General features: G+C 44.1%; 1 protein-coding gene across 2 annotated transcripts in view; it reads left to right on the top strand.

Annotated features, from left to right (window-relative positions):
- Positions 1-20,803, top strand: part of LOC139380692 (immunoglobulin superfamily member 3-like) — a 105,860-nt gene that overhangs the window by 48,305 nt on the left and 36,752 nt on the right. For both annotated transcript variants that reach the window (XM_071123627.1, XM_071123626.1), the window contains exons 3-4: positions 12,215-12,634; positions 15,594-15,980. In XM_071123627.1, the coding sequence (XP_070979728.1) occupies positions 12,215-12,634; positions 15,594-15,980 (807 nt within the window). The remainder of the gene's footprint in view (positions 1-12,214; positions 12,635-15,593; positions 15,981-20,803) is intronic.

Raw genomic sequence — 20,803 nt, 5'->3', positions numbered from 1 at the left:
CACCAGATTTGCCAGTTTTTATGCTGTGAGATGTTACCTGACTCTTCCACCAAGGCACCTGCAAGTTCCCGGACATTTCTGGGGGGAATGGCCCTAGCCCTCACCCTCCGATCCAACAGGTCCCAGACGTGCTCAATGGGATTGAGATCCGGGCTCTTTGCTGGCCATGGCAGAACACTGACATTCCTGTCTTGCAGGAAATCACGCACAGAATGAGCAGTATAGCTGGTAGCATTGTCATGCCAGAGGGTCATGTCAGGATGAGCCTGCAGGAAGGGTACCACATGAGGGTGAAAGATGTCTTCCCTGTAACACACAGCGTTGTCATTGCAGGCAATCTCAATAAGCTCAGTCCGATGATGCTGTGACACACCGCCCCAGACCATAACGGACCCTCCACCTCCAAATCAATCCCGCTCCAGAGTAAAGGCCTCGGTGTAACACTCAATCCTTCGACGATAAACGTGAATCCGACCATCACCCCTGGTGAGACAAAACCGCGACTCGGCAATGAAGAGCACTTTTTGCCAGTCCTCTCTGGTCCAGCAACGGTGAGTTTGTACCCATAGGCGACGATTGTTGTCGGTGATGTCTGGTGAAGGTGGTGAGGACCTGCCTTACAACAGGCCTACAAGCCCTCAGTCCAGCCTCTCTCAGCCTATTGAGGACAGTCTGAGCACTGACGGAGGGATTGTGTTCCTGGTGTAACTCTGGCAGTTGTTGTTGCCATCCTGTACCTGTCCCTCAGGTGTGATGTTCAGATGTACCGATCCTGTGCAGGTGTTGTTACAGGTGGTCTGCCACTGTGAGGACGATCAGCTGTCCGTCCTGTCTCCCTGTAGCGCTGTCTTTGGTGTCTCACAGTATGGACATCGCAATTTATTGCCCTGGCCACATCTGCAGTCCTCATGCCTCCTTGCAGTATGCCTAAGGTACTTTCACGCAGATGAGCAGGGACCTTGAGCATCTTTCTTTTGGTGTTTTTCAGTCAGTAGAAATGCCTCTTGTGTCCTAAGCAACAAACAAAGAAACTGAAAAATTGATAATGATGAAGAAATAGAAAAATAATTATCAAATAGAACAGAATGTGATGCTGGTCAACTGCAAAATGCCATGCATAAAAGGTTTCATATGTGCAAATAAAAACAAAAGATGACGCTATAAAGGACAGGAAAGTAGAAAGTAATTCATGTGATGCAGGTCAACTGTGTTATAAGTACCAATGTGTTCCATTATTTAAACAATTTGATGCAATGAATTAGGTTAATCTTAAAGCACGTAAAAATTACTTTTAGCAACATTTAATTTGAGTTAAAGTGCGTTATAAGATTATTATTGTGTTTTGTGCATATTATTTTTACTGGTCTTAGGAAGAGTAAGAGTAGTCCCATGTAGAAAATATTGGGCCCCCTTGTAAATAACCTTTTTCAAATCTGGCCCCCGTAACAATATACTTGAATAGCCCTGGTATAAGGGCCCAGGGCTGGGTTTCTACTAAGCTAACATTTTGAAATGGTCATACCAAGGATAATTTTAGCGATTTGATTTGGAACCCTTGTAAGTATATAACAATTTTAATTTAAAAAAAAAATAATAATAATGGAACATTGAATTTGGCCTTAGTGCTGGGCGGCACTGAAGTACTTCCATACCGTGTGTATATATACAATGCATCCGGAAAGTAGTCAGACCCCTTGACTTCGACATTTGTTACGTTATACTTATTCTAAAATTTAGTAAATAAATGTTTTCTTCATCAATCTACACACAATACCCCATAATGACAAAGCAAAAACTGGTTTTTGAAATGTTTGCAAATGTATAAAAAATAAATAAAAATGAAATCACATTTGCATTATTATTCAGACCATTAACTTAATACTTTGTTGAAGCAGCTTTGGTAGCGATTAGAGCCCCGAGTTTTCTTGGGTATGAAGCTCCAACCTTGGCACACCTGTATTTGGTGTGTTTCTCCCATTCTTCTCTGCAGATCCTCTCAAGCTGTGTCAAGTCGGATGGGGAGCATTGCTGTATAGCAATTTTCAGGTCTCTCCAGAGATGTTTGATCGGGTTCAAGTCCGGACTCTGGCTGGGCCGCTCAAGGACGTTCAGAGACTTGTCCCGAAGCCACTCCTGTGTTTTTGGCTGTGTGCGTAGGGTCGTTGTCCTGTAGGAATGTGAACCTTCGCCCCAGTCTGAGGTCAGGTTTTCATCAAGGATCTCTCTCTACTTTCCACTGTTCATCTTTACCTCGATCCTGACTAGTCTCCCAGTCCCTGTTGCTGAAAGAAAATCCCTACAGCATGATTCTGCCACCACCATGCTTCACAATAGGGATGGTGCCAGGTTTCCTCCATACATGGCATGGCATTCAATACAAAGAGTTCAATCTTGGTTTCATCAGACCAGAGAATTGTGTTTCTCATGATCTGAGAGTCCTTTAGGTGCCTTTTGGCAAACTGCATGCGGGCTGTTATGTGCCTTTTTACTGAGAAGTGGCTTCTGCCTGGCAACTCTACCATAAAGGCCTGATTGATGGAGTGCTGCAGAAATGGTTATCATTCTGGAAGGTTCTCCCATCTCTACAGAGGAACTCTGGAGCTCTGTCAGAGTGACCATCAGGTTCTTGGTCACCTCCCTGACCAAGGCCCTTCTCCCCTGATTGCTGAGTTTGGCTGGGCAGCCAGCTCTAGGAAGAGACTTTGTGGTTCCAATCTTCTTTGATGTAAGACTGGTGTTGGCCTCTGTGTTCTTGGGCACCTTTAATAATGCTGCAGACATTTTTTGGTACCCTTTTCCAGATCTGTGCCTGGACACAATCCTTGTCTCAGAGCTCTACGGACAATTCGTTCAACCTCATGGCTTGGTTTTTGTGTTAACATGTACTATCAACTGTGGGACCTTATATAGACAGGTGTGTGCATTTCCAAATCAGGTCCAATCAATTGAATTTACCACAGATGGACTCCAAGTTGATCAATGGAAACAGGATGCACCTAAGCTCAATTTCAAGTCTCAAATACTTCTGTACTTCTGTTTTTTTATTTTTAATACATATTTGCAAATATTTCTAAAAACCTGTCTTCCCTTTGTCATTATGGGATATTGTGTGTAGATTGAGGATTTTTTTATTTATTTGATCCATTTTAGAATATGGCAGTAACGTAACGGAATGTTGAAAAAAGCGAAGGGGTCTGAATACTTTCCGAATGCACTGTACTTCCATCAATAGTTAGTGTTTTTTACTGGTACCGGCCTACCTGCAGACAAGTCTTGTGGGTGTAGAGCAAAAGAAAGAACACCATCGTGTTCGTGAGAGTCTCATCTTTCCGTTTGTACGCTACAGAAGTTTTTGTGAGAAGATCAATTTTCGGGACGACTCCTGGTCTGACAAACACCGCTGTAGGTCTGCCACCTTCTATCCCAGATGCAGAATGTCGACTACGGTAGATTGATCCCATGCAAAAAAACAGACAGATTTTTTTTAAAGGGTGCGTTCGGAAATTTACCCTGGCTATGTATTCCTGATTTCAGAACACTTTTGTCTGAGTGTGCGACAGCGCAGAATAACAGATTAATTTACGAACGCGTAACACCCGTTAACCTCTCTGGTACCAGTGGGACGGTAGCATCCCACCTCGACAACAGCCAGTAAAATTTAAGGGCGGAAATCCCATAATTAAAATTCCACAAACATGCAAGTATTATCCACCATTTTAAAGATGAACTTCTTGTAAATCCAACCACAGTGTCCGATTTCAAAAAGGCTTAACTGCGAAAGCATACCATGCGATTATGTTAGGTCAGCACCTAGTCACAGAAAACCATACAACCATTTTTCCAGCCAAAGAGAAGAGTCACAAAAAGCAGAAATGGAGAAAATGAATCACTAACCTTTGATCTTCATCAGATGGCACTCATAGGACTTCATGTTACACATTACATGTAGGTTTTGTTCGATAAAGTTCATATATATATATATATATCCAAAAATCTCAGTTTACATTGGCGCGTTATGGTCAGAAATGCATTGTCTCAAACAAACATCCGGTGAAAGTGCAGAGAGCCACATCAAATTACAGAAATACTCATAATAAACATTGATAAACAATGCAAGTGTTATTCTTGGAAATATAGATACACTTCTCCTTAATGCAACCGCTGTGTCAAGGAGAGTGTCACAAAAGTCAGAAATAGCATAAAAATGAATCACTTACCTTTGATGATCTTCATCTGCTGGCACTCCCAGGTCTCCATGTTAGACAATAAATGTTATTTTTGTTCGATAATGTCCCTCTTTATGACTAAATACCTCCCTTTTGTTCGCACGTTTTGTCCAGTAATCCAGTAATAAAGGGCGTGTGCACTAATTCCAGATGAAAAGTAAATAAAATAAAAAGTACAATAAAAGTTAGTAGAAACATGGCAAACAATGTTTAAAATCAATCCTCCGGTTGTTTTTGTCATAAATAATCAATATTTCAACCGGGCAAAAGCTTCGTCAATAGGAAAGGAGAAACAAGAAAGGCGGATTCCCGATCAGGGCGCATGGCTGATGAATGGAAATTTCCACTGGTCACTGATTGAAAGTGCTGTATTTCCCTCATTTTTCAGAGTAAAAGCCTGAAACAATGCCTAAAGACTGGCCACATGTAGATGAAGACACGGAGCTCGTGAACTGGGTCCAAAGTCTTCGTGTGGTGGATAGGCTTTCAATGGAAAAACAGCCTTTCAAAATAATAGTACTTCCTTGGATTTTCCTCTGGTTTTTGCCTGCCATATCAGTTATGTTATACTCACAGACATTATTTTAACAGTTTTGGAAACTTTAGAGTGTTTTCTATCCAAATCTACCAATTACATGCATATCCTATCTTCTGGACCTGAGTAGCAGGCAGTTTAATTTGGGCACGCCTTTCATCCAAAATTCCGACTGCTACCCCCTACCCTAGTGATGTTAAATATGACCGGTGTCAGTAAATGTTGGCAATAAAATGTAATTAAATTGTTGCCATCAGCACAGTTAGTCACCAACGCTTTAGATAACGTGTAAACAGCCTAACCACCTCTGCTAGGGCGAGTAAAATGGTCAGAGTGAGGTGTTCTCTCATTTGTGTCTGGAGGTAGCTAGCTAGCAAGCCAACTTTAACCAGTTAGCTCACGTGCTTGACTGCCATTGTGAGGTCAGAACTCTTGGATCAACCGTACTCCTCGGCCAGTGTGTCCAGTGTGCACTCTGAATTTACGAACGGACAATCTGACAACGCACAGAATTGATCAAATGGGCAATCTGACAACGCTCTGAATTTACGAACGCCCAGAGCGCACTCTCAGCCCACTCTGGCACTCCAGAGTGAATTTCTGCAGGGGCACTTACATCAACTCTACGTTTTAACGCACCTTGTAACGCGTTCAGACGTGACTCATGATGATATGACCAAACTGGATGTCATTGTTTACTGTGAGACCACAATGGCATTTTAGGCAATGCCAATGGAAAATCTGGTAGGTGGCAACAAACGTACTATCATGGCAGCAATCATACATACCACAGGATGTGACCAAATTGTGATTGTAGATGTTTGTAGCCTGTTTTCATAGTACTATCTCTTACTTAAGAGAAAACAAGTCCATGTACCAGTAGCAGCTGTAGTCTGGGCTGGCCAGGTGCCTGTCCTGGAAGTCTCTCCCAGATTCAGGCCAAGTCCATACTCCTGCAGTGTATGCACGGGCTTGCATGTTTGCTTCGTCTCATCCTTAATCCTGCTCAGATTGAGGTCAAGGGGCGATTGGGAGAATCTCAAGTAGATCACATCATTGTGTTTATCACCTGGGCTCTGACCCCACGACTCCAATGGGTAATGTCTGATTGGTTGAATGCATTCTAGACAGGATTTGATTGGCCTTGGTGGACAGTACAGTAAGTGGGGTATGTTTGTTTTTGTGTCAGGCCAACCCAGCTGTTTTGTGGACATGTCAACCCAGGGATGTAGAGAAGAGCAGCATGTTTTCATTTTGCAGTTATCCAGATTCTTTGGGGGGAGGGGTGACCATGGGAAAGATGTATGGAAGTGGAGATGTTGTTATGGCAACTCTGGGCTGTTTTAGGGGGAACCTCAGTAGTGTAAAGTAGGTGGGTTGTTATGGCAACAGGAGGCTGTAGCGTAGGAGGGTTGTTGTGGAATGAGTAGGCTCTCCCGCTCCTTTTTTCTCTTTCTTTCTCCCTCTCTCTCCTGTTGATCGGGCTGGTATAGTGTGGTCTCTGTGTGAGAGCTGCTCTCTGCTATGCTTTCCACACACCAAATAAGGCCTCTGTCACACCAACGAACATTCTCTCCCTAAGTAGCCTTCAGACATCTGAAATGCCCTATGTATCACAGGCAGCATCAGGAGACTGCCATACAGAGCCTCTCTCCTTCAGCCCTCTCATGGAACATTCAAGCTACCATATCAAGGAACAGCACCATGTGCCAGTTGGCTTACTCCAGTGCCAACTGAGAATTTTGTAAGACACAAACACATTTATTCTCCATCCATATGGATCCAAGGCAGAACACATTGGCTAGGAGTGCTACCGTGGTTAACCTGCTACTTGTTGGCAATCGATTTGATGGTACAGTTGTACTCGTCGCTAAGTAACAGATATTTGGTGTTGACACGGAGAAAACGACTTTTACCCTTTAGTGACAGGGATTGCCTGTAACTCATTCAACCCTTGTCAACTCTAATTAATTCCAAACTATTTCAGTGAATTCAAAGTCATTTCAGCTCAATGCAACCCAAATCTGTATACTGACATGCTACATTTTCCATTTCCGGAGCGTACATGAGCACTATTTCAATGGGAATGAAGGACAAACGTAATTATTCCCTCTCCTTTCATGTTATGTTTTTCTCCCTGGTGATAAACTGCAGTAACCAGATCCTCCCCTCTTATTCTATCTCTCTGATCACTCTGTCGTGGTGTCTGTCTCTCTCTTATTCTATCACTCTGATCACTCTGTCGTGGTGTCTGTCGCTCTCTTATTCTATCTGTCTGATCACTCTGTCGTGGTGTCTGTCTCTCTCTTATTATATCTCTCTGATCACTCTGTCGTGGTGTCTGTCGCTCTCTTATTCTATCTCTCTTATCACTCTGTCGTGGTGTCTGTCTCTCTCTTATTCTATCTCTGATCACTCTGTCGTGGTGTCTGTCTCTCTCTTATTCTATCTCTGATCACTCTGTCGTGGTGTCTGTCTCTCTCTTATTCCTGCTCCATCTCTCAGAATCTGTCCCCTGTTCAAGTGTGCGGGCACAAACACACACACACACACACACACACACACACACACACACACACACACACACACACACACACACACACAGAGCTGGACGATATGGACAAAAGTCCATATTGCGATAAATCGCCTGACTTAATGCGATAATAAAAAATAGAATGATAAGTTTATAACATTAATGTGCACCACAGTAGTTTTTAAAATGGTATTATCCTTTAAACTACTGCTACTGGTTTGATGGTTGTAGCCATCAATTGTCCCAATAACAATCACTCGCATTTCTGTAGTGTAGGCTACATATTGTAATGAACGATGTACAGTCCCTTCCTACAGTCCCTTCCTACAGTCCCTTCGGAAAGTATTCAGACGCCTTGACTTTTTCCACAATCCACATTTACAGCTTTATTCTAAGATTGATATTTAATCCATCTACACACAATATCCCATAATGACAAAGGGAAAACAGATTTTGGACATTTTTGCACGTTTTATTAAAAGTAAAAAATAGAAATACCTTATTTACATAAGTATTCAGACCCTTTGCTGTGAGACTCGAAATTGATCTCTGGTCCAGCCTGTTTCCTTTGATCATCCTTGAGATGTTTCTACAATTTGGAGTCCACCTGTGGTAAATTCAATTGATTGGATATGATTTGGAAAGGCACACACCTGTCTATATAAGGTCCCCCAGTTGACAGTGCATGTCAGAGAAAAAAATCAAGCCATGAGGTTGAAGGAATTGTCCGTGTAACTCAGAAAGGATTGTGTCGAGGTACAGATCTGGGGTACCAAAAAATGTGTGCAGCACTGAGGGTCCCCAAGAACAGTGGCCATCATTCTTAAATGGAAGAAGTTTGGAACCACCCAGACTCTTTCTAGAACTGGCCGCCCGGCCAAATTGAGCAATCGAGGGAGAAGGGCTTTGGTCAGGGAGGTGACCAAGAACCCGATGATCACTCTGACAGAGCCCCAGTGTTCTTTTGTGGAGATGGGAGAACCTTACAGAAGGACAACCATCTCTGCAGCACTCTACTAATAAGGCCTTTATAGTACAGTGGCCAGGCGGAAGCCACTCCTCAGTAAAGGCACATAGAGTTGAAGTCGGAAGTTTACATACACCTTAGCCAAATACATTTAAACTCAGTATTTCACAATTCCCGACATTTAATCAGAGTAAAAATTCCCTGTCTTAGGTCAGTTAGGATCACCACTTTATTTTAAGAACGTGAAATGTCAGAATAATAGTAGAGAGTGATTTATTTAGGCTTTTATTTCTTTCATCACATTCCCAGTGAGTCAGAAGTTTACATACACTCAATTAGTATTTGGTAGCATTGCCTAACTTAGGTCAAATGTTCCGGGTAGCCTTCCACAAGCTTCCAACAATAAGTTGGGTGAATTTTGACCCATTCCTCCTGACAGAGCTGGTGTAACTGAGTCAGGGTTGTAGGCCTCCTTGCTCGCACACGCTTTTTCAGTTCTGCCCACAACTTTTCTACAGGACTGAGATCAGAGCTTTGTGATGGCCACTCCAATACCTTGACTTTGTTGTCCTTAAGCCATTTTGCCACAACTTTGGAAGTATGCTTGGGGTCATTGTCCATTTGGAAGACCCATTTGCGACCAAGCTTTAACATCCTGACTGTCTTGAGATGTTGCTTCAATATATCCACATAATTTTCCGTCCTCATGATGCCATCTATTTTGTGAAGTGCACCAGTCCCTCCTGCAGCAAACCACACCCCACAACATGATGCTGCCACCCCCGTGCTTCACTGTTGGGATGGTGTTCTTCGGCTTGCAAGCCTCCCCCTTTCTCCTCCAAACATAACGATGGTCATTATGGCCAAACAGTTCTATTTTTGTTTCATCAGACCAGAGGACATTTCTCCAAAAAGTACAATCTTTGTCCCCATGTGCAGTTGTAAACCTAAGTCTGGCTTTTTTATGGTGGTTTTGGAGCAGTGTCTTCCTTGTTGAGCGGCCTTTCAGGTTATGTCGATATAGGACTCGTTTTACTGTGGATATAGATACTTTTGTACCTGTTTCCTCTAGCATCTTCACAAGGTCCTCTGCTTTTGTTCTGTGATTGACTTGCACTTGTCGCACCAAAGTGCGTTCATCTCTAGGAGACAGAATGCGTCTCCTTCCTTAGCGGTATGACGGCTGCGTGGTCCCATGGTGTTTATACTTGCATACTATTGTTTGACCAGATGAACGTGGTACCTTCAGGCATTTGGAAATTGCTCCCAAGGATGAACCAGACTTGTGGAGGTCTACATTTTTTTTCCTGAGGTCTTCGCTTATTTATTTTTATTTTCCCATGATGTCAAGCAACGAGGCACTGAGTTTTAAGGTAGGCCTTCAAACTCATACCTCCAATTGACTCATATGATGTCAATTAGTCTAACAGAAGCTTCAAAGCCATTACATAATGTTCTGGAATTTTCCAAGCTGTTTAAAAGCACAGTCGACTTCGAGAGTATCTAAACTATGTAAGCTTGTAGCATCATACCCCAAAGTACTTGAGGTTTTAATCTCTACCAAATGGGCTTCAACAAAGTACTGAATAAATGGTCTGAAAACTTATGTAAATATAATATTTAATTATTTTTTTTAAAACATTTTCAAACATTTCTAAACTGTTTTTGCTTTGTCATTATGTGGTATAGTTTGTCAATTGATAAGGGAAAAAACTATTTAATCAATTTTAGAATAAGGTTGTGACTTAACAAAAATGTGGAAAAAGTCAAGGGGTCTGAATTCTTTCCGAACTCACTGTAAGCAAAATGCCTGTGATAAGTGATTAGTATGGTTGGTGTTAATAATTTTAGGTTCATCATCCCAGCTCTAGACACAGACACAGACAACAAGACAGACAAGCAAGCTGTTAGCATATGTTCTCATTCATACCAGGAAAGCTTCGGGATAGATGGATACCACCAGGCTTGAAACCAGCCCATGCCCATCTCCACAATAACAATGCTTATGTGTTTCAATTGCTTTGCAATACCATGTGCCTGCTGCACAATGCACTCCAATATCATATATCTTGACAAAGCCCTTGAAGAGCCAAGCATCTTAACCAGGGCTTGACAATACTACACTGTATTACTGGAAAGCCTACTCTCAGTCCCTGCATTTTTCCATCCTCCATTCATTTGTCCAGGTCAACTAAAAGGATGACTGCTGCTGCACATTGTGTCCTACACACTGTCTTTATACATACTAGGGCAGAGTGTGTGTGTGTCAACCATTAGATGTTAATCACATCAAGCCCCTGACCGGTTAGATGAGCCATTTCCTACTGAGATAATAGGACCCAAACAGGATATGAGTCCAACTGACAGACATTTAGACGGGATGTATCTTCACACACACACCCTCTGACTGCTGCTGGGACATTTAGTCTTCCATCCCATAATAATCCTGCCGCCTGCCGATCCCTGTCACCAGACAGAGTAACCAGGGTTTATTTCTGGAGTGTTCTACCATTCCTCCCTCTCAAACCTGTCATGTCACTCTCTTCTTCTCTCCTGCTTTTCCTCTCTTTCTCTCTGTTCTTAACCGGCCGGGTTTGACTCTCTCTGTTGTCAGTTTTAGATGCTAGCTAATGCTGAAATGTGTTCTCATTCCAAATACATTGTCTGTATATTTAGAGTGTGTGATCTGGTAGACCTCCGTCTGAGGCTTCACAGGGTTAGGGCTGTCAGTCAGGAGAACGTGCCCTGGCTTGTTGAACACTGTGTGTGTGTGTGTGTGTGTGTGTGTGTGTGTGTGTGGGTGGAGTTACAAGTTTCAAGTTTTTTTAGTCGTATATACAGGATACACATTGTATACACCATCCAACAATGCAACAACAATAAGAAATATAAAATATAAGAATATGAACATAAAGGAAATAGCTCAGTAGGATAGAATAAATCAAATCAAAAACATTATTTGTCACATGCACCAAATACAGATGTAGTAAACCTTACAGTGAAATGCGTACTTACAAGCCCTTAACCAACGATGCAGTTTTAAAAAATCGGTGTTAAGTAAACAATTGATAAGTAAAACATGTAAAATAAAAGTAACCAACCATTAAACAGCAGTGGTAAAATAACAATAGCGAGGCTATATACAGGGGGTACCGATAGGGTCAATGTGTGGGGGCACCGGTTAGTGGATGTAATTGAGGTATTATGTAGGTAGAGGTAACGTGACTATGCATAGACAAACAGAGTAGCAGGGTTGTAAAAGAGGAGTCTGGGTAGCTTTTTGATTAGCTGTTCAGGAGTCTTATGGCTTGGGTTTAAAAGCTGTTTAGAAGCCTCTTGGACCTAGACTTGGTGCTCCGATACAGCTTGCCGTACGGAAGGAGAGAGAACAGTCCATGACTAGGATGGCTGGAGTCTTTGACATTTATAGCATAATTATAATACAGAAAGGCACAAGTGTTTGTTTTTTTTAAACTGTGCAATATTTTGCAATGATAATAAGAGGTGTGTGTGTGTGTGTGTGTGTGTGTGTGTGTGAAGTGTCTGAGCAGGTGGTCAGTCCAGTTCAAGTGTTCAGCAGTCTGATAGCTTGTAGATAGAAACTGTCTCTGAGCCTGTTGGTATCAGACCTCATGCCGATACCGTCCGCCCGATGGTAAGGGAGTGAACAGCTTGTGTGTGAGGTCTATGAGGGGAGGGAGAGGTTCTGTATGTCTGAGAGGGTTATGCTATATGCAAGAGAAGGTGTCAACGCAAAGGGCTGATGTAACAGAAATATAACAACAATGTCCTATAGCAAATGCTAATCTAAAGCCACTTAAAGTTTACATGTGTAAATATTGTATATGTGGGAATGAAAGCCACAACTTTGATCTATGTGCTAAGCAAACACTGAACCACTGATGTGACACTCATCTTTTCTCTCTTCTTCTTTCTCTCCTCTCCTCCTGCAGTCATCCCCGACTCTCTCACCGTCGCCGCGCCGCCACAGACCCTCTCCCAGGTGGAGGGAGACACGCTCCAGCTCAGCTGTGAGGTTTCCCGGGCGACGGAGCAGCACACCCACCTGTCTGTGGGTTGGTACCTGCGCTCCCCGGAAGACGCTGTCGCCCCACCCCTGGAGATCCTCACTCTGTCCCGGGACTTTGTCCTCCATGCCGGCGGGCCATACAAACAGAGGATGACCTCAGGAGACCTGAGACTGGATAAGACCAGCGCTACGTCCTACAGGCTGACCATCCACCGGCTGCAGCCTGCTGACCAGGGCCTGCTCTACTGCCAGGCTGCAGAGTGGATCCAGGACCCCGACCGCAGCTGGTTCGCCATGACCCGCAAGCAGGCCGACAAGACCCAGCTACGTATACAGCCCACTGGTGAGTAGGGGGCGACCGGAGTGGCAAATTTCTTTGTGTGTGTGTAAGGTTGTGGCTTGTCATACACACTCTCCGAGGGCTGATCAGTATCTCTCACTAAGCTCATTAGAGCACTAAGGAGAGCTTACCAAACCTCTACGGACTGCCCTTATCAGTGTATTCGTGCATGTGTTGACTGGCATACAGGAAACACAAAGCTGGATTGTTACAAGGGTCAGAGATTGCACAGGGTCAGGAAGCAGGAAGTACACACACCCTGACAATAATGGAGTGTTTCATGATAGTAGTGATAGTAGTACGTCATCTCATTGGGCTTCTTGTGACCTTGAAGTCAGAGACGAAATGTAATTTCTATTCCTCAGTGTTCCCTCTGTGTATCCTACAGTGAAACTCCCTTTTGTGTCTGGGCTCGTCTACTGTATATGACACATACAGCTCTGTTTGTGACGAGAGTTAAATCTCTCAGCCATCCACGGTTATACTGGGGAAATTCCCCTAGAGATGGGAGGAGGGTGGAGCGGAACAGGCGAGAGAGCGAGACAGAGGAGATAGTATGCTTCTTATGATAATGATCTTATAATTAGCTGTCGACCTCTAACCCAGCAGACAGGGCACAAGAACAGAGTCTGAACTACACACACACTGTACTATCCTTGTGAGGACTTCTAGTCGTTCAGGATAGCAAAATCCCCCAAAACACACATTACATACAGGGCCACTGTACAGTACAATACTGTCTTTCTCCAGATCCAGGAACACCATTCCAGTAGATATATGGTGCAAAACATTTGTATACATTTTTTTGCAGAATGACAGTGGAATTATTCATTGATTGTAAATGGCGCCCCAGATCGTGATCAGAGGATGTTCGATAGGAAGACTCTGTCTCTCAGAAGAGCAATAAGTTAGCCACTCTCTTCACTCTCTCTTTTTTATAATCTAAAATGGATGGGAGTGTTGTAGTGTGACAAAGGGAGTAGAGCAGGGCGTGTATGTGTCTACTGTGTGTGTGCGTGTGTGTGTGTGTGTTGGAGGCTCTTTCATTAGGCTGTGTGTATTGGAGGGAGGGAGAGAGAGGACCCTGAGACAGCCCCATCACTGGCTAATCACCCACAGACAGAGAGGAGAGAGGCTAGACAAGGACAGAATCCTAATGGACCTCTTCTCTTTCCATCTCTCTCTCTCCCTCACTTTATCGCTCTCTCCCTTTCTCGTCACATCTCTCCCTCTACACATCTTTAAACCTCTTTTTTAGTTATCTTTCTTGTTCTCTGCTCTCCTTGCCTTTCTGTTTTCAGACCCTCTCTGTTTCTCCCTTTAACGTCACATCCCACATCTCTCCCTTGCCCCCTTTTGTCTTTTCCCAACTCTCTTGTTTTCTAACTTCCTACTCACTCGCTGCATCCGATTGGCCTGTTTCTTTTCACGTTTAATTTATTACAAACTGTTGACAGGTGCATGTGTCCACTTTTAGCTCCTCCCTTCCTCTGTGTCTCTCACCTCTCAGTATTGCCCAGGCACAGTTCATGGCAGTATTCATGAAGACGCATCATAGCAAAAAGTTTCAAAACGTTGTGCAATGGAAAACGTAAAAAGCATTTCTTATTGGACAAATTGAGATGGTACCTCCCCATTTTCATCTGTTTGCTTCAGTTTGGTGCCCAGTGAGTACGACCCAGTTTCCCATGGCCACGTTTGTTGCTGAACTCTAAGTTGTCCTTGTAAAGCAGGTCACAGCTCCATTAGTTTAGATCCAGCCAGGAATACAGATCTGATGTCACAATGCAATATCCTGCCGCTTCATTGGTCAATGATCGTCACTTGCCTTTGTTTTGGCATCTGCTTTCCACTCTGTTAGTGATGACCTGTTTGTGTGTGAGTCTGCTTGTATCTGTCCAGGCAGTGCCAGACTGTTAGCTATTAGGCTCATTGTTATTTTAGAGACAAGCGCTCAGCGTGAAAGTTCACTGTGTGTGTGTACATGTAAACAGTCACCCCCCCTCCACTCTTCAAATGGCAGGCTTTGAACTTTTCCACGACTGTGTTTTCTCAGGAAGTCTGTTTAAAGTCTTGATAATTACAGCCAGGGGCTAGCACCTCTCTGAGAGCAGAGAGGGAATGAGATGCACAGAGCATACCGCCGCTCATCATGCTGAAATGAATACTGTAAATAAAAGCTGGTGCCGCCGTGTGCAGAGTCCATCTATAATTGGGAGCCCAGTCAGAGGTGTATGCAGAGACAGCTACACTGATAATGTTTGCTCGGCCTCCTCTCCTCTCTCTTCTGTCAGGAAGAGCGAAGGAGACGAGCGGAGTGGCGAGGCTTTTTTCGTCTGCTGTAGAGAATCTTAATTCGCTGTGTTTCTGTGTTGGAGGTGAAACCAAGGGGAGAGGAGGATGAGAGGAGAGGAGGAGGCTGTAGGAGCTGTGCTTCACTGTGGGCATAGCTGACCCCTTGTGTGACCACCCCCCTTTCTCTTTCTCTCTCTCTCTCCTCTTTCTCTTGTTCTCTCTGCACCCAATGTGACAGGCAGCAGACATTAAAGAATAGGATGTGTTAGTGTGATGCATTTTAATTTCATATGCTGGTATTTAAAGAAGGTCTCTATCCCGAGCAGCTTGTCATGCTCTCATGCGTTATATGAGGATGAGGGAATATGTGATATGCAACAGCTAAATCAGAGTTGATGACTTCTTCCCTCTCTCTGTCTTTGGGAGAAACTGGCAGCTGAAACCATACTGATGCTAAATGTTAAAATAGGGGATGACAATTTCTCTTATCCCTCTCCCCTTTCCTTCCCCCTCTCCCTCCATACCCCCAGATCGGGACTTCAGAATCCTGGTGGAAAGTAACATCCATCTCTTTTCATTAAGGACTGGAGTGTGTTGACATGTGCTATCTGGAGACAGGAGGAGCTAAACTCTGCTTTTTAACTCATTTTATCTCTCTCTCCCCCAGATCGGGACTTCTCTATCCAGGTGAGCACGGAGCGGCGGTCCTTCACGGCGGGCGAGCCGCTGGAGCTACGCTGCACCATCGATGCCCAGAGCGTGCCCGAGCGCTTCTTCTCGGTGTCGTGGGTGTTCAGCAGCTCGTCGGTTGCCGTGATAGGGCCCAGCGCTGTGCCCGTCCTGGGACCCGACTATGTGGCGCGCGAGGCCGCCGGTCACATGACCGTGCGTAAGGAGAGCCCCGCCGTGCACCTGCTAAAGTTGCAGCGCCTCCGACCAGAGGATGCTGGGAAATACATCTGTAGAGTCACGGAGAGGGAGAAGACACCCACTGGGGACTTTATAGACCGGAGCAAGAGGTCACGCAACGTCCAGATCACCGTCCAGCCCATCAGTGAGTATCAACACGGCACGCTATTGGCCCCTTTGGTAGTAAAAGGCCTCTTGGTCAGTTAAACCAAGGGTTCCCAAACTTTTTCACTTGAGGGCCCCCCTTCCAGCACTGGGGAACATCCTGCGCCCCTCCCTGCGCGCACCACATCTATTTCTATGGGCACAAGCACTGTTCATGACACAAACTGTTCACACCCCTCTTGTTAGTGGAGAGAACATTTAGCAGGTTTAAAGATTATTTCCTGCAATTCTACACATTTTGTCGTTGGGTGCAAAGAACATTTAACAGTTTTAAAGCAAATTTCCTTGAAATTCTATACATTTTGCCATGTCTAATGTGTATTCATGTGATATTTGATTGACCAAAAGATTACAACAATATCTATGGGCAAAAAAACGTTAGCATACATGGGCAAGTTGATCTGGACATTTCTGGCCGGTTATAAATAGCTCTCTAAGGTATGTAATGACTAATATGACAAGAGGAACTGATCATTTCTAAATTGTACCTTGCATTATACTAATACAATTTTCAAGAATAGGTTTAAAGAATTGGGGCCCCTGCGCCTCTTCACCCCACTGCCGACCCCTCGCGTCCCCCACGGGAGTTGCGTTTCTCAGTTTGGGAACCACTGAGTTAAACGACATTTGATTGACACGTTGATAGTAGTATGCTTTTCTAATGATATACATTATGCATCCTCCCAGAGTGGAGGTCAGAGACCTCTATTCCAGAGAACAATAGAGCCTCTATTGTGGACCGTGAGTCTCACTGAGAATAAACCGCTCTTTATTACACCATTATTTTCTATAGGGCTGAGAATTGCCTGGGACCTCACAAGATGATATTTTCATGATACTTGGGTGCCGATACGATATGTATTGTGATACTCGCGATTCAATACTTGGATTTTATTGCGATTTTCTGTTCCAAACATATTGCTCACTATACACTGAGTACACCAAACATTAGGAACACCTTCGACACCTTTTTTTCCCCCTCAGAACAGCCTCAATTCGTCGGGGCATGGACTCTACAAGGTGTCGAAAGCGTTCCACAGGGATGCTGGCCCATGTTGACTCCAATGCTTCCCACAGTTGTGTCAAGTTGGCTGGATGTCCTTTGGGTGGTGGCCCATTCTTGAAACACATGGGAAACTGGTTGAGTGTGAAAAACCCGTTGCAATTCCTGGCACCTATAGTTGAAGTCGGAAGTTTACATACACCTAAGCCAAATACATTTAAACCCAGTTTTTCACAATTCCTGACATTTAATTCCAGTAAAAAGTCCATGTCTTAGGTCAGTTATGTTATCACCACTTTATTTTATTGTGAAATGCCCCACTGGGAACTTGAAATGTCAGAATAGTAGGAGAGATATTTATTTCAGCTTTTATTTCTTTCATCACATTTCCAGTGGGTCAGAAGTTTATACACTCAATTAGTATTTGGTAGCATTGTATTTAAGTTGTTTAACTTAGGTCAAACATTTTCGGGTAGCCCTCCATAACCTTCACAAGCTTGAATTTTGGCCCATTCCCCCTGACAGAGCTGGTGTAACTGAGTCAGGTTTGTAGGCTTCCTTGCTCACACACGCTTTTTCAGTTCCGCACACAAATGTTCTATGGGATTGAGGTCAGGGCTTTGTGATGGCCACTCCAATACCTTGACTTTGTTGTCTTTAAGCCATTTTGCCACAACTTTGGAAGTATGCTTGGTGTCATTGTGCATTCGGAAGACCCATTTGGAACCAAGCTTTAACTTCCTGACTGATGTCTTGAGATGTTGCTTCAATATATCCACATCATTTTCTGTCCTCATGATGCCATCTATTTTGTGAAGTGTACCAGTCCCTCCTGCAGCAAAGCACCCCCACATGATGCTGCCACCCCAATGCTTCACGGTTGGGATGGTGTCTTCTTCCTTGCTGAGCGGCCTTTCAGGTTATGTCGATATAGGACTCGTTTTACTTTGGATATAGATACTTTTGTACCTGTTTCCTCCAGCATCTTCACAAGGTCCTTTGCTGTTGTTCTGGGATTGATTTGCACTTTTCGCACCAAAGTAAGTTAATCTCTAGGAGACAGAACGAGTCTCCTTCCTGAGTGGCATGACAGCTACGTGGTCCCGTGGTGTTTATACTTGCGTACTATTGTTTGTACAGATGAACGTGGTACCTTCAGGCGTTTGGAAATTGCTCCCTAGGATGAACCAGACTTGTTGAGGTCTACAATTTTTTTCTGAGGTCTTGGCTGATTTCTTTTGATTTTCCCATGATGTCAAGTAAAGAGGCACTGAGTTTGAAGGTAGGCCTTGAAATACATCCACAGGTACACCTCCAATTGACTCAGGCTAATTGACATTGTTTATCAGAAGCTTCTAAAGCCATGACATCATTTTCTGGAATTTTCCAAGCTGTTTAAAGGCACAGTCAACTTAGTGTATGTAAACTTCTGACCCACTGGAATTGTGATACAGTGAATTATACGTGAAATAATCTGTCTGTAAACAATTGTTGGAAAAATTACTTGTGTCATACACAAAGTAGATGTCCTAACCGACTTGCCAAAACTATAGTTTCTTAACAAGAACTTTGTGGAGTGGTTGAAAAATGAGTTTTAATGACTCCTACCTAAGTCTATGTAAACTTCCGACTTCAACTGTACTACCATACCCCGTTCAAAGGTACTTACATTTTGTCTTGCCCATTTACCCTCTGATTGGCATACATACACAATCCATGTCTCAATTGTTTCAGGGCTATAGAAGGACAAATACTGGAGTTTGGGTGCAGGTACAGAGATGACTAGAGGTAGCTAACACTACCTAGCAACTCAAATATTATTTGTACTTGGGGTCAAAGTATCAATATAATATTGTTCAAAATAATATTGTGATATGGAACTGTATCGACTTTTCCCCCATCGCTAATTTTCTGTCTGAGTGGATCGCTAAATATTGGTAATGCAGTATTATGGTCCTTCTCATTTCCTTAGCTCAGAGCTGCGAGTGAGCTGCTAGGTTGGATATTGGAGAGAGCTGGAGAGGAGGATGCAGGAGGCTGAACTAACAGCCGTGAAATGAGAGTGTGAAGAAGGAGAGAGGAAGGAATGGGGCCTAGCTCTCCAGGGCCCACTAATGGATCCCTGGGCTAAATTAATGTGTTCTGCTGGAGCTGAGTGACTCAGCTGGGCTTTCAGAGTGTTGGCCACTAGGGGCGTGCTGGAACACTGGGAGGCGATATGAAGCCTAATCTAGCTAATACAACCCTCCCAAAACCTCCAGTGCCCAATGTTCTCATCCTCTCTCTTTCTATCCTGATGTATCCTCTCTGTCTAGTAGTTCAGTGCCCCCCCCCCCAGTCTGCAGCTCTAAAGCCTCTCTATCCCTCACTCTCTCTTGCTAAGGGCTGGTGTTGAATGCTAAAGCCTGCTGTTACCAGCATAAAAACACAATAACAACCCACCCTAAATATGCCATCATCCACCACCTGCACCCAACCATCCTGACCTTACCCAAGAACCCCCCACTTCACTCCACTCCCGCCCAAACTGTCCCAAAACAAAGCCCCCCTGGCCCCCACATGGGCCCAGTAATCCCCAGGGATTCTCCCTAATGGGACCTTTTGTTTCCCTAACATAGATTTAATGTTCTATAAAAGCATTGTATATTTAATAACCATGGTTACAGCAGGGAGGGAGTTCTTAATGGAAAGTGGGTAGAGGGGTATGGGGTCAGGTTGACTCCCCCAACTCACCCGCCTCTAGTTACCATCCCTTGTATCTGGACCCATTAACAGCGGTGATGGGGTAGTATGGGTTAGAGAGGGTTGAGAGCAGGAGGACGGGAAGAGAGAGGTGTAAACAGTGCTGACAAATCAGTCCTGATGAATGAGTTTACCTTGGGCAGGGAAGAGGGGTAAACGCGCTGCTATGAATTACAAACACACAGAGAAAAGGGAAAGAGGGAGTGAGAGACGGGCAGTAGCGAGAGAGCGAGAGAGACACAGAAAAGGAAGGGACAGAGAGAGAGAGAGAGAGACAGAAAAGGAAGGGAGAGAGAGAGAGTGGAGTAAAGAGAAGGAGGGATAGAAACACAGAGAAAAGGGAAAGAGGGAGTGAGACGGGCAGTAGAGAGAGAGAGAGACACAAAAAAGGAAGGGACAGAGAGAGAGAGAGGCACACAGAACAGGAAGGGACAGAGAGAGAGAGAGAGAGAGAGACACAGAAAAGGAAGGGACAGAGAGAGAGAGAGTGGAGTAAAGAGAAAGAGGGATAGAAACACAGAGAAAGGGGAAAGAGGGAATGAGAGACGGGCAGTAGAGAGAGAGAGAGACACAAAAAAGGAAGGGAGAGAGAGAGAGAGAGAGGCACACAGAAAAGGAAGGGACGGAGAGAGAGAGAGAGAGACACACAGAAAAGGAAGGGACAGAGAGAGAGAGAGAGAGAGAGTGGAGTAAAGAGAAAGAGGGCTAGAAACACACAGAAGAGAGAGAGAGACCCATGAACAGAAAGGGATATGGTGGGAGAGAATGAACAATTGGGAGACAGGGAGAGAATTGAAAGAGGAGAAAGACAAAAACAGGCGGGTTTGAAGAGGAGAGAAGCTGCCCTCTGCCTGCCTAACCATCTGTGATGTTCATACAAATCCACATTGACACTAAGAGCCGAGAGACAGAGACAATGTATAATGTATTTAACATGGTGAAAAGCTGTGGTGAAATTAAAAGATAGAGAAGAAGAGAAAGGGATGGAGGCCTTCCATTTGTTCATGTAAGTGTGGAAAGGCTGCTTCATTTTGTATTCTCCCAGGGCTGGGGCTTGG

The sequence above is a fragment of the Oncorhynchus clarkii genome, chromosome 22, assembly GCF_045791955.1.
Source record: "Oncorhynchus clarkii lewisi isolate Uvic-CL-2024 chromosome 22, UVic_Ocla_1.0, whole genome shotgun sequence".
Taxonomy (NCBI): Eukaryota; Metazoa; Chordata; class Actinopteri; order Salmoniformes; family Salmonidae; genus Oncorhynchus; species Oncorhynchus clarkii.
The sequence above is the reverse complement of the archived record's forward strand: the minus strand, read 5'-3'. Positions and strand labels throughout refer to the sequence as shown.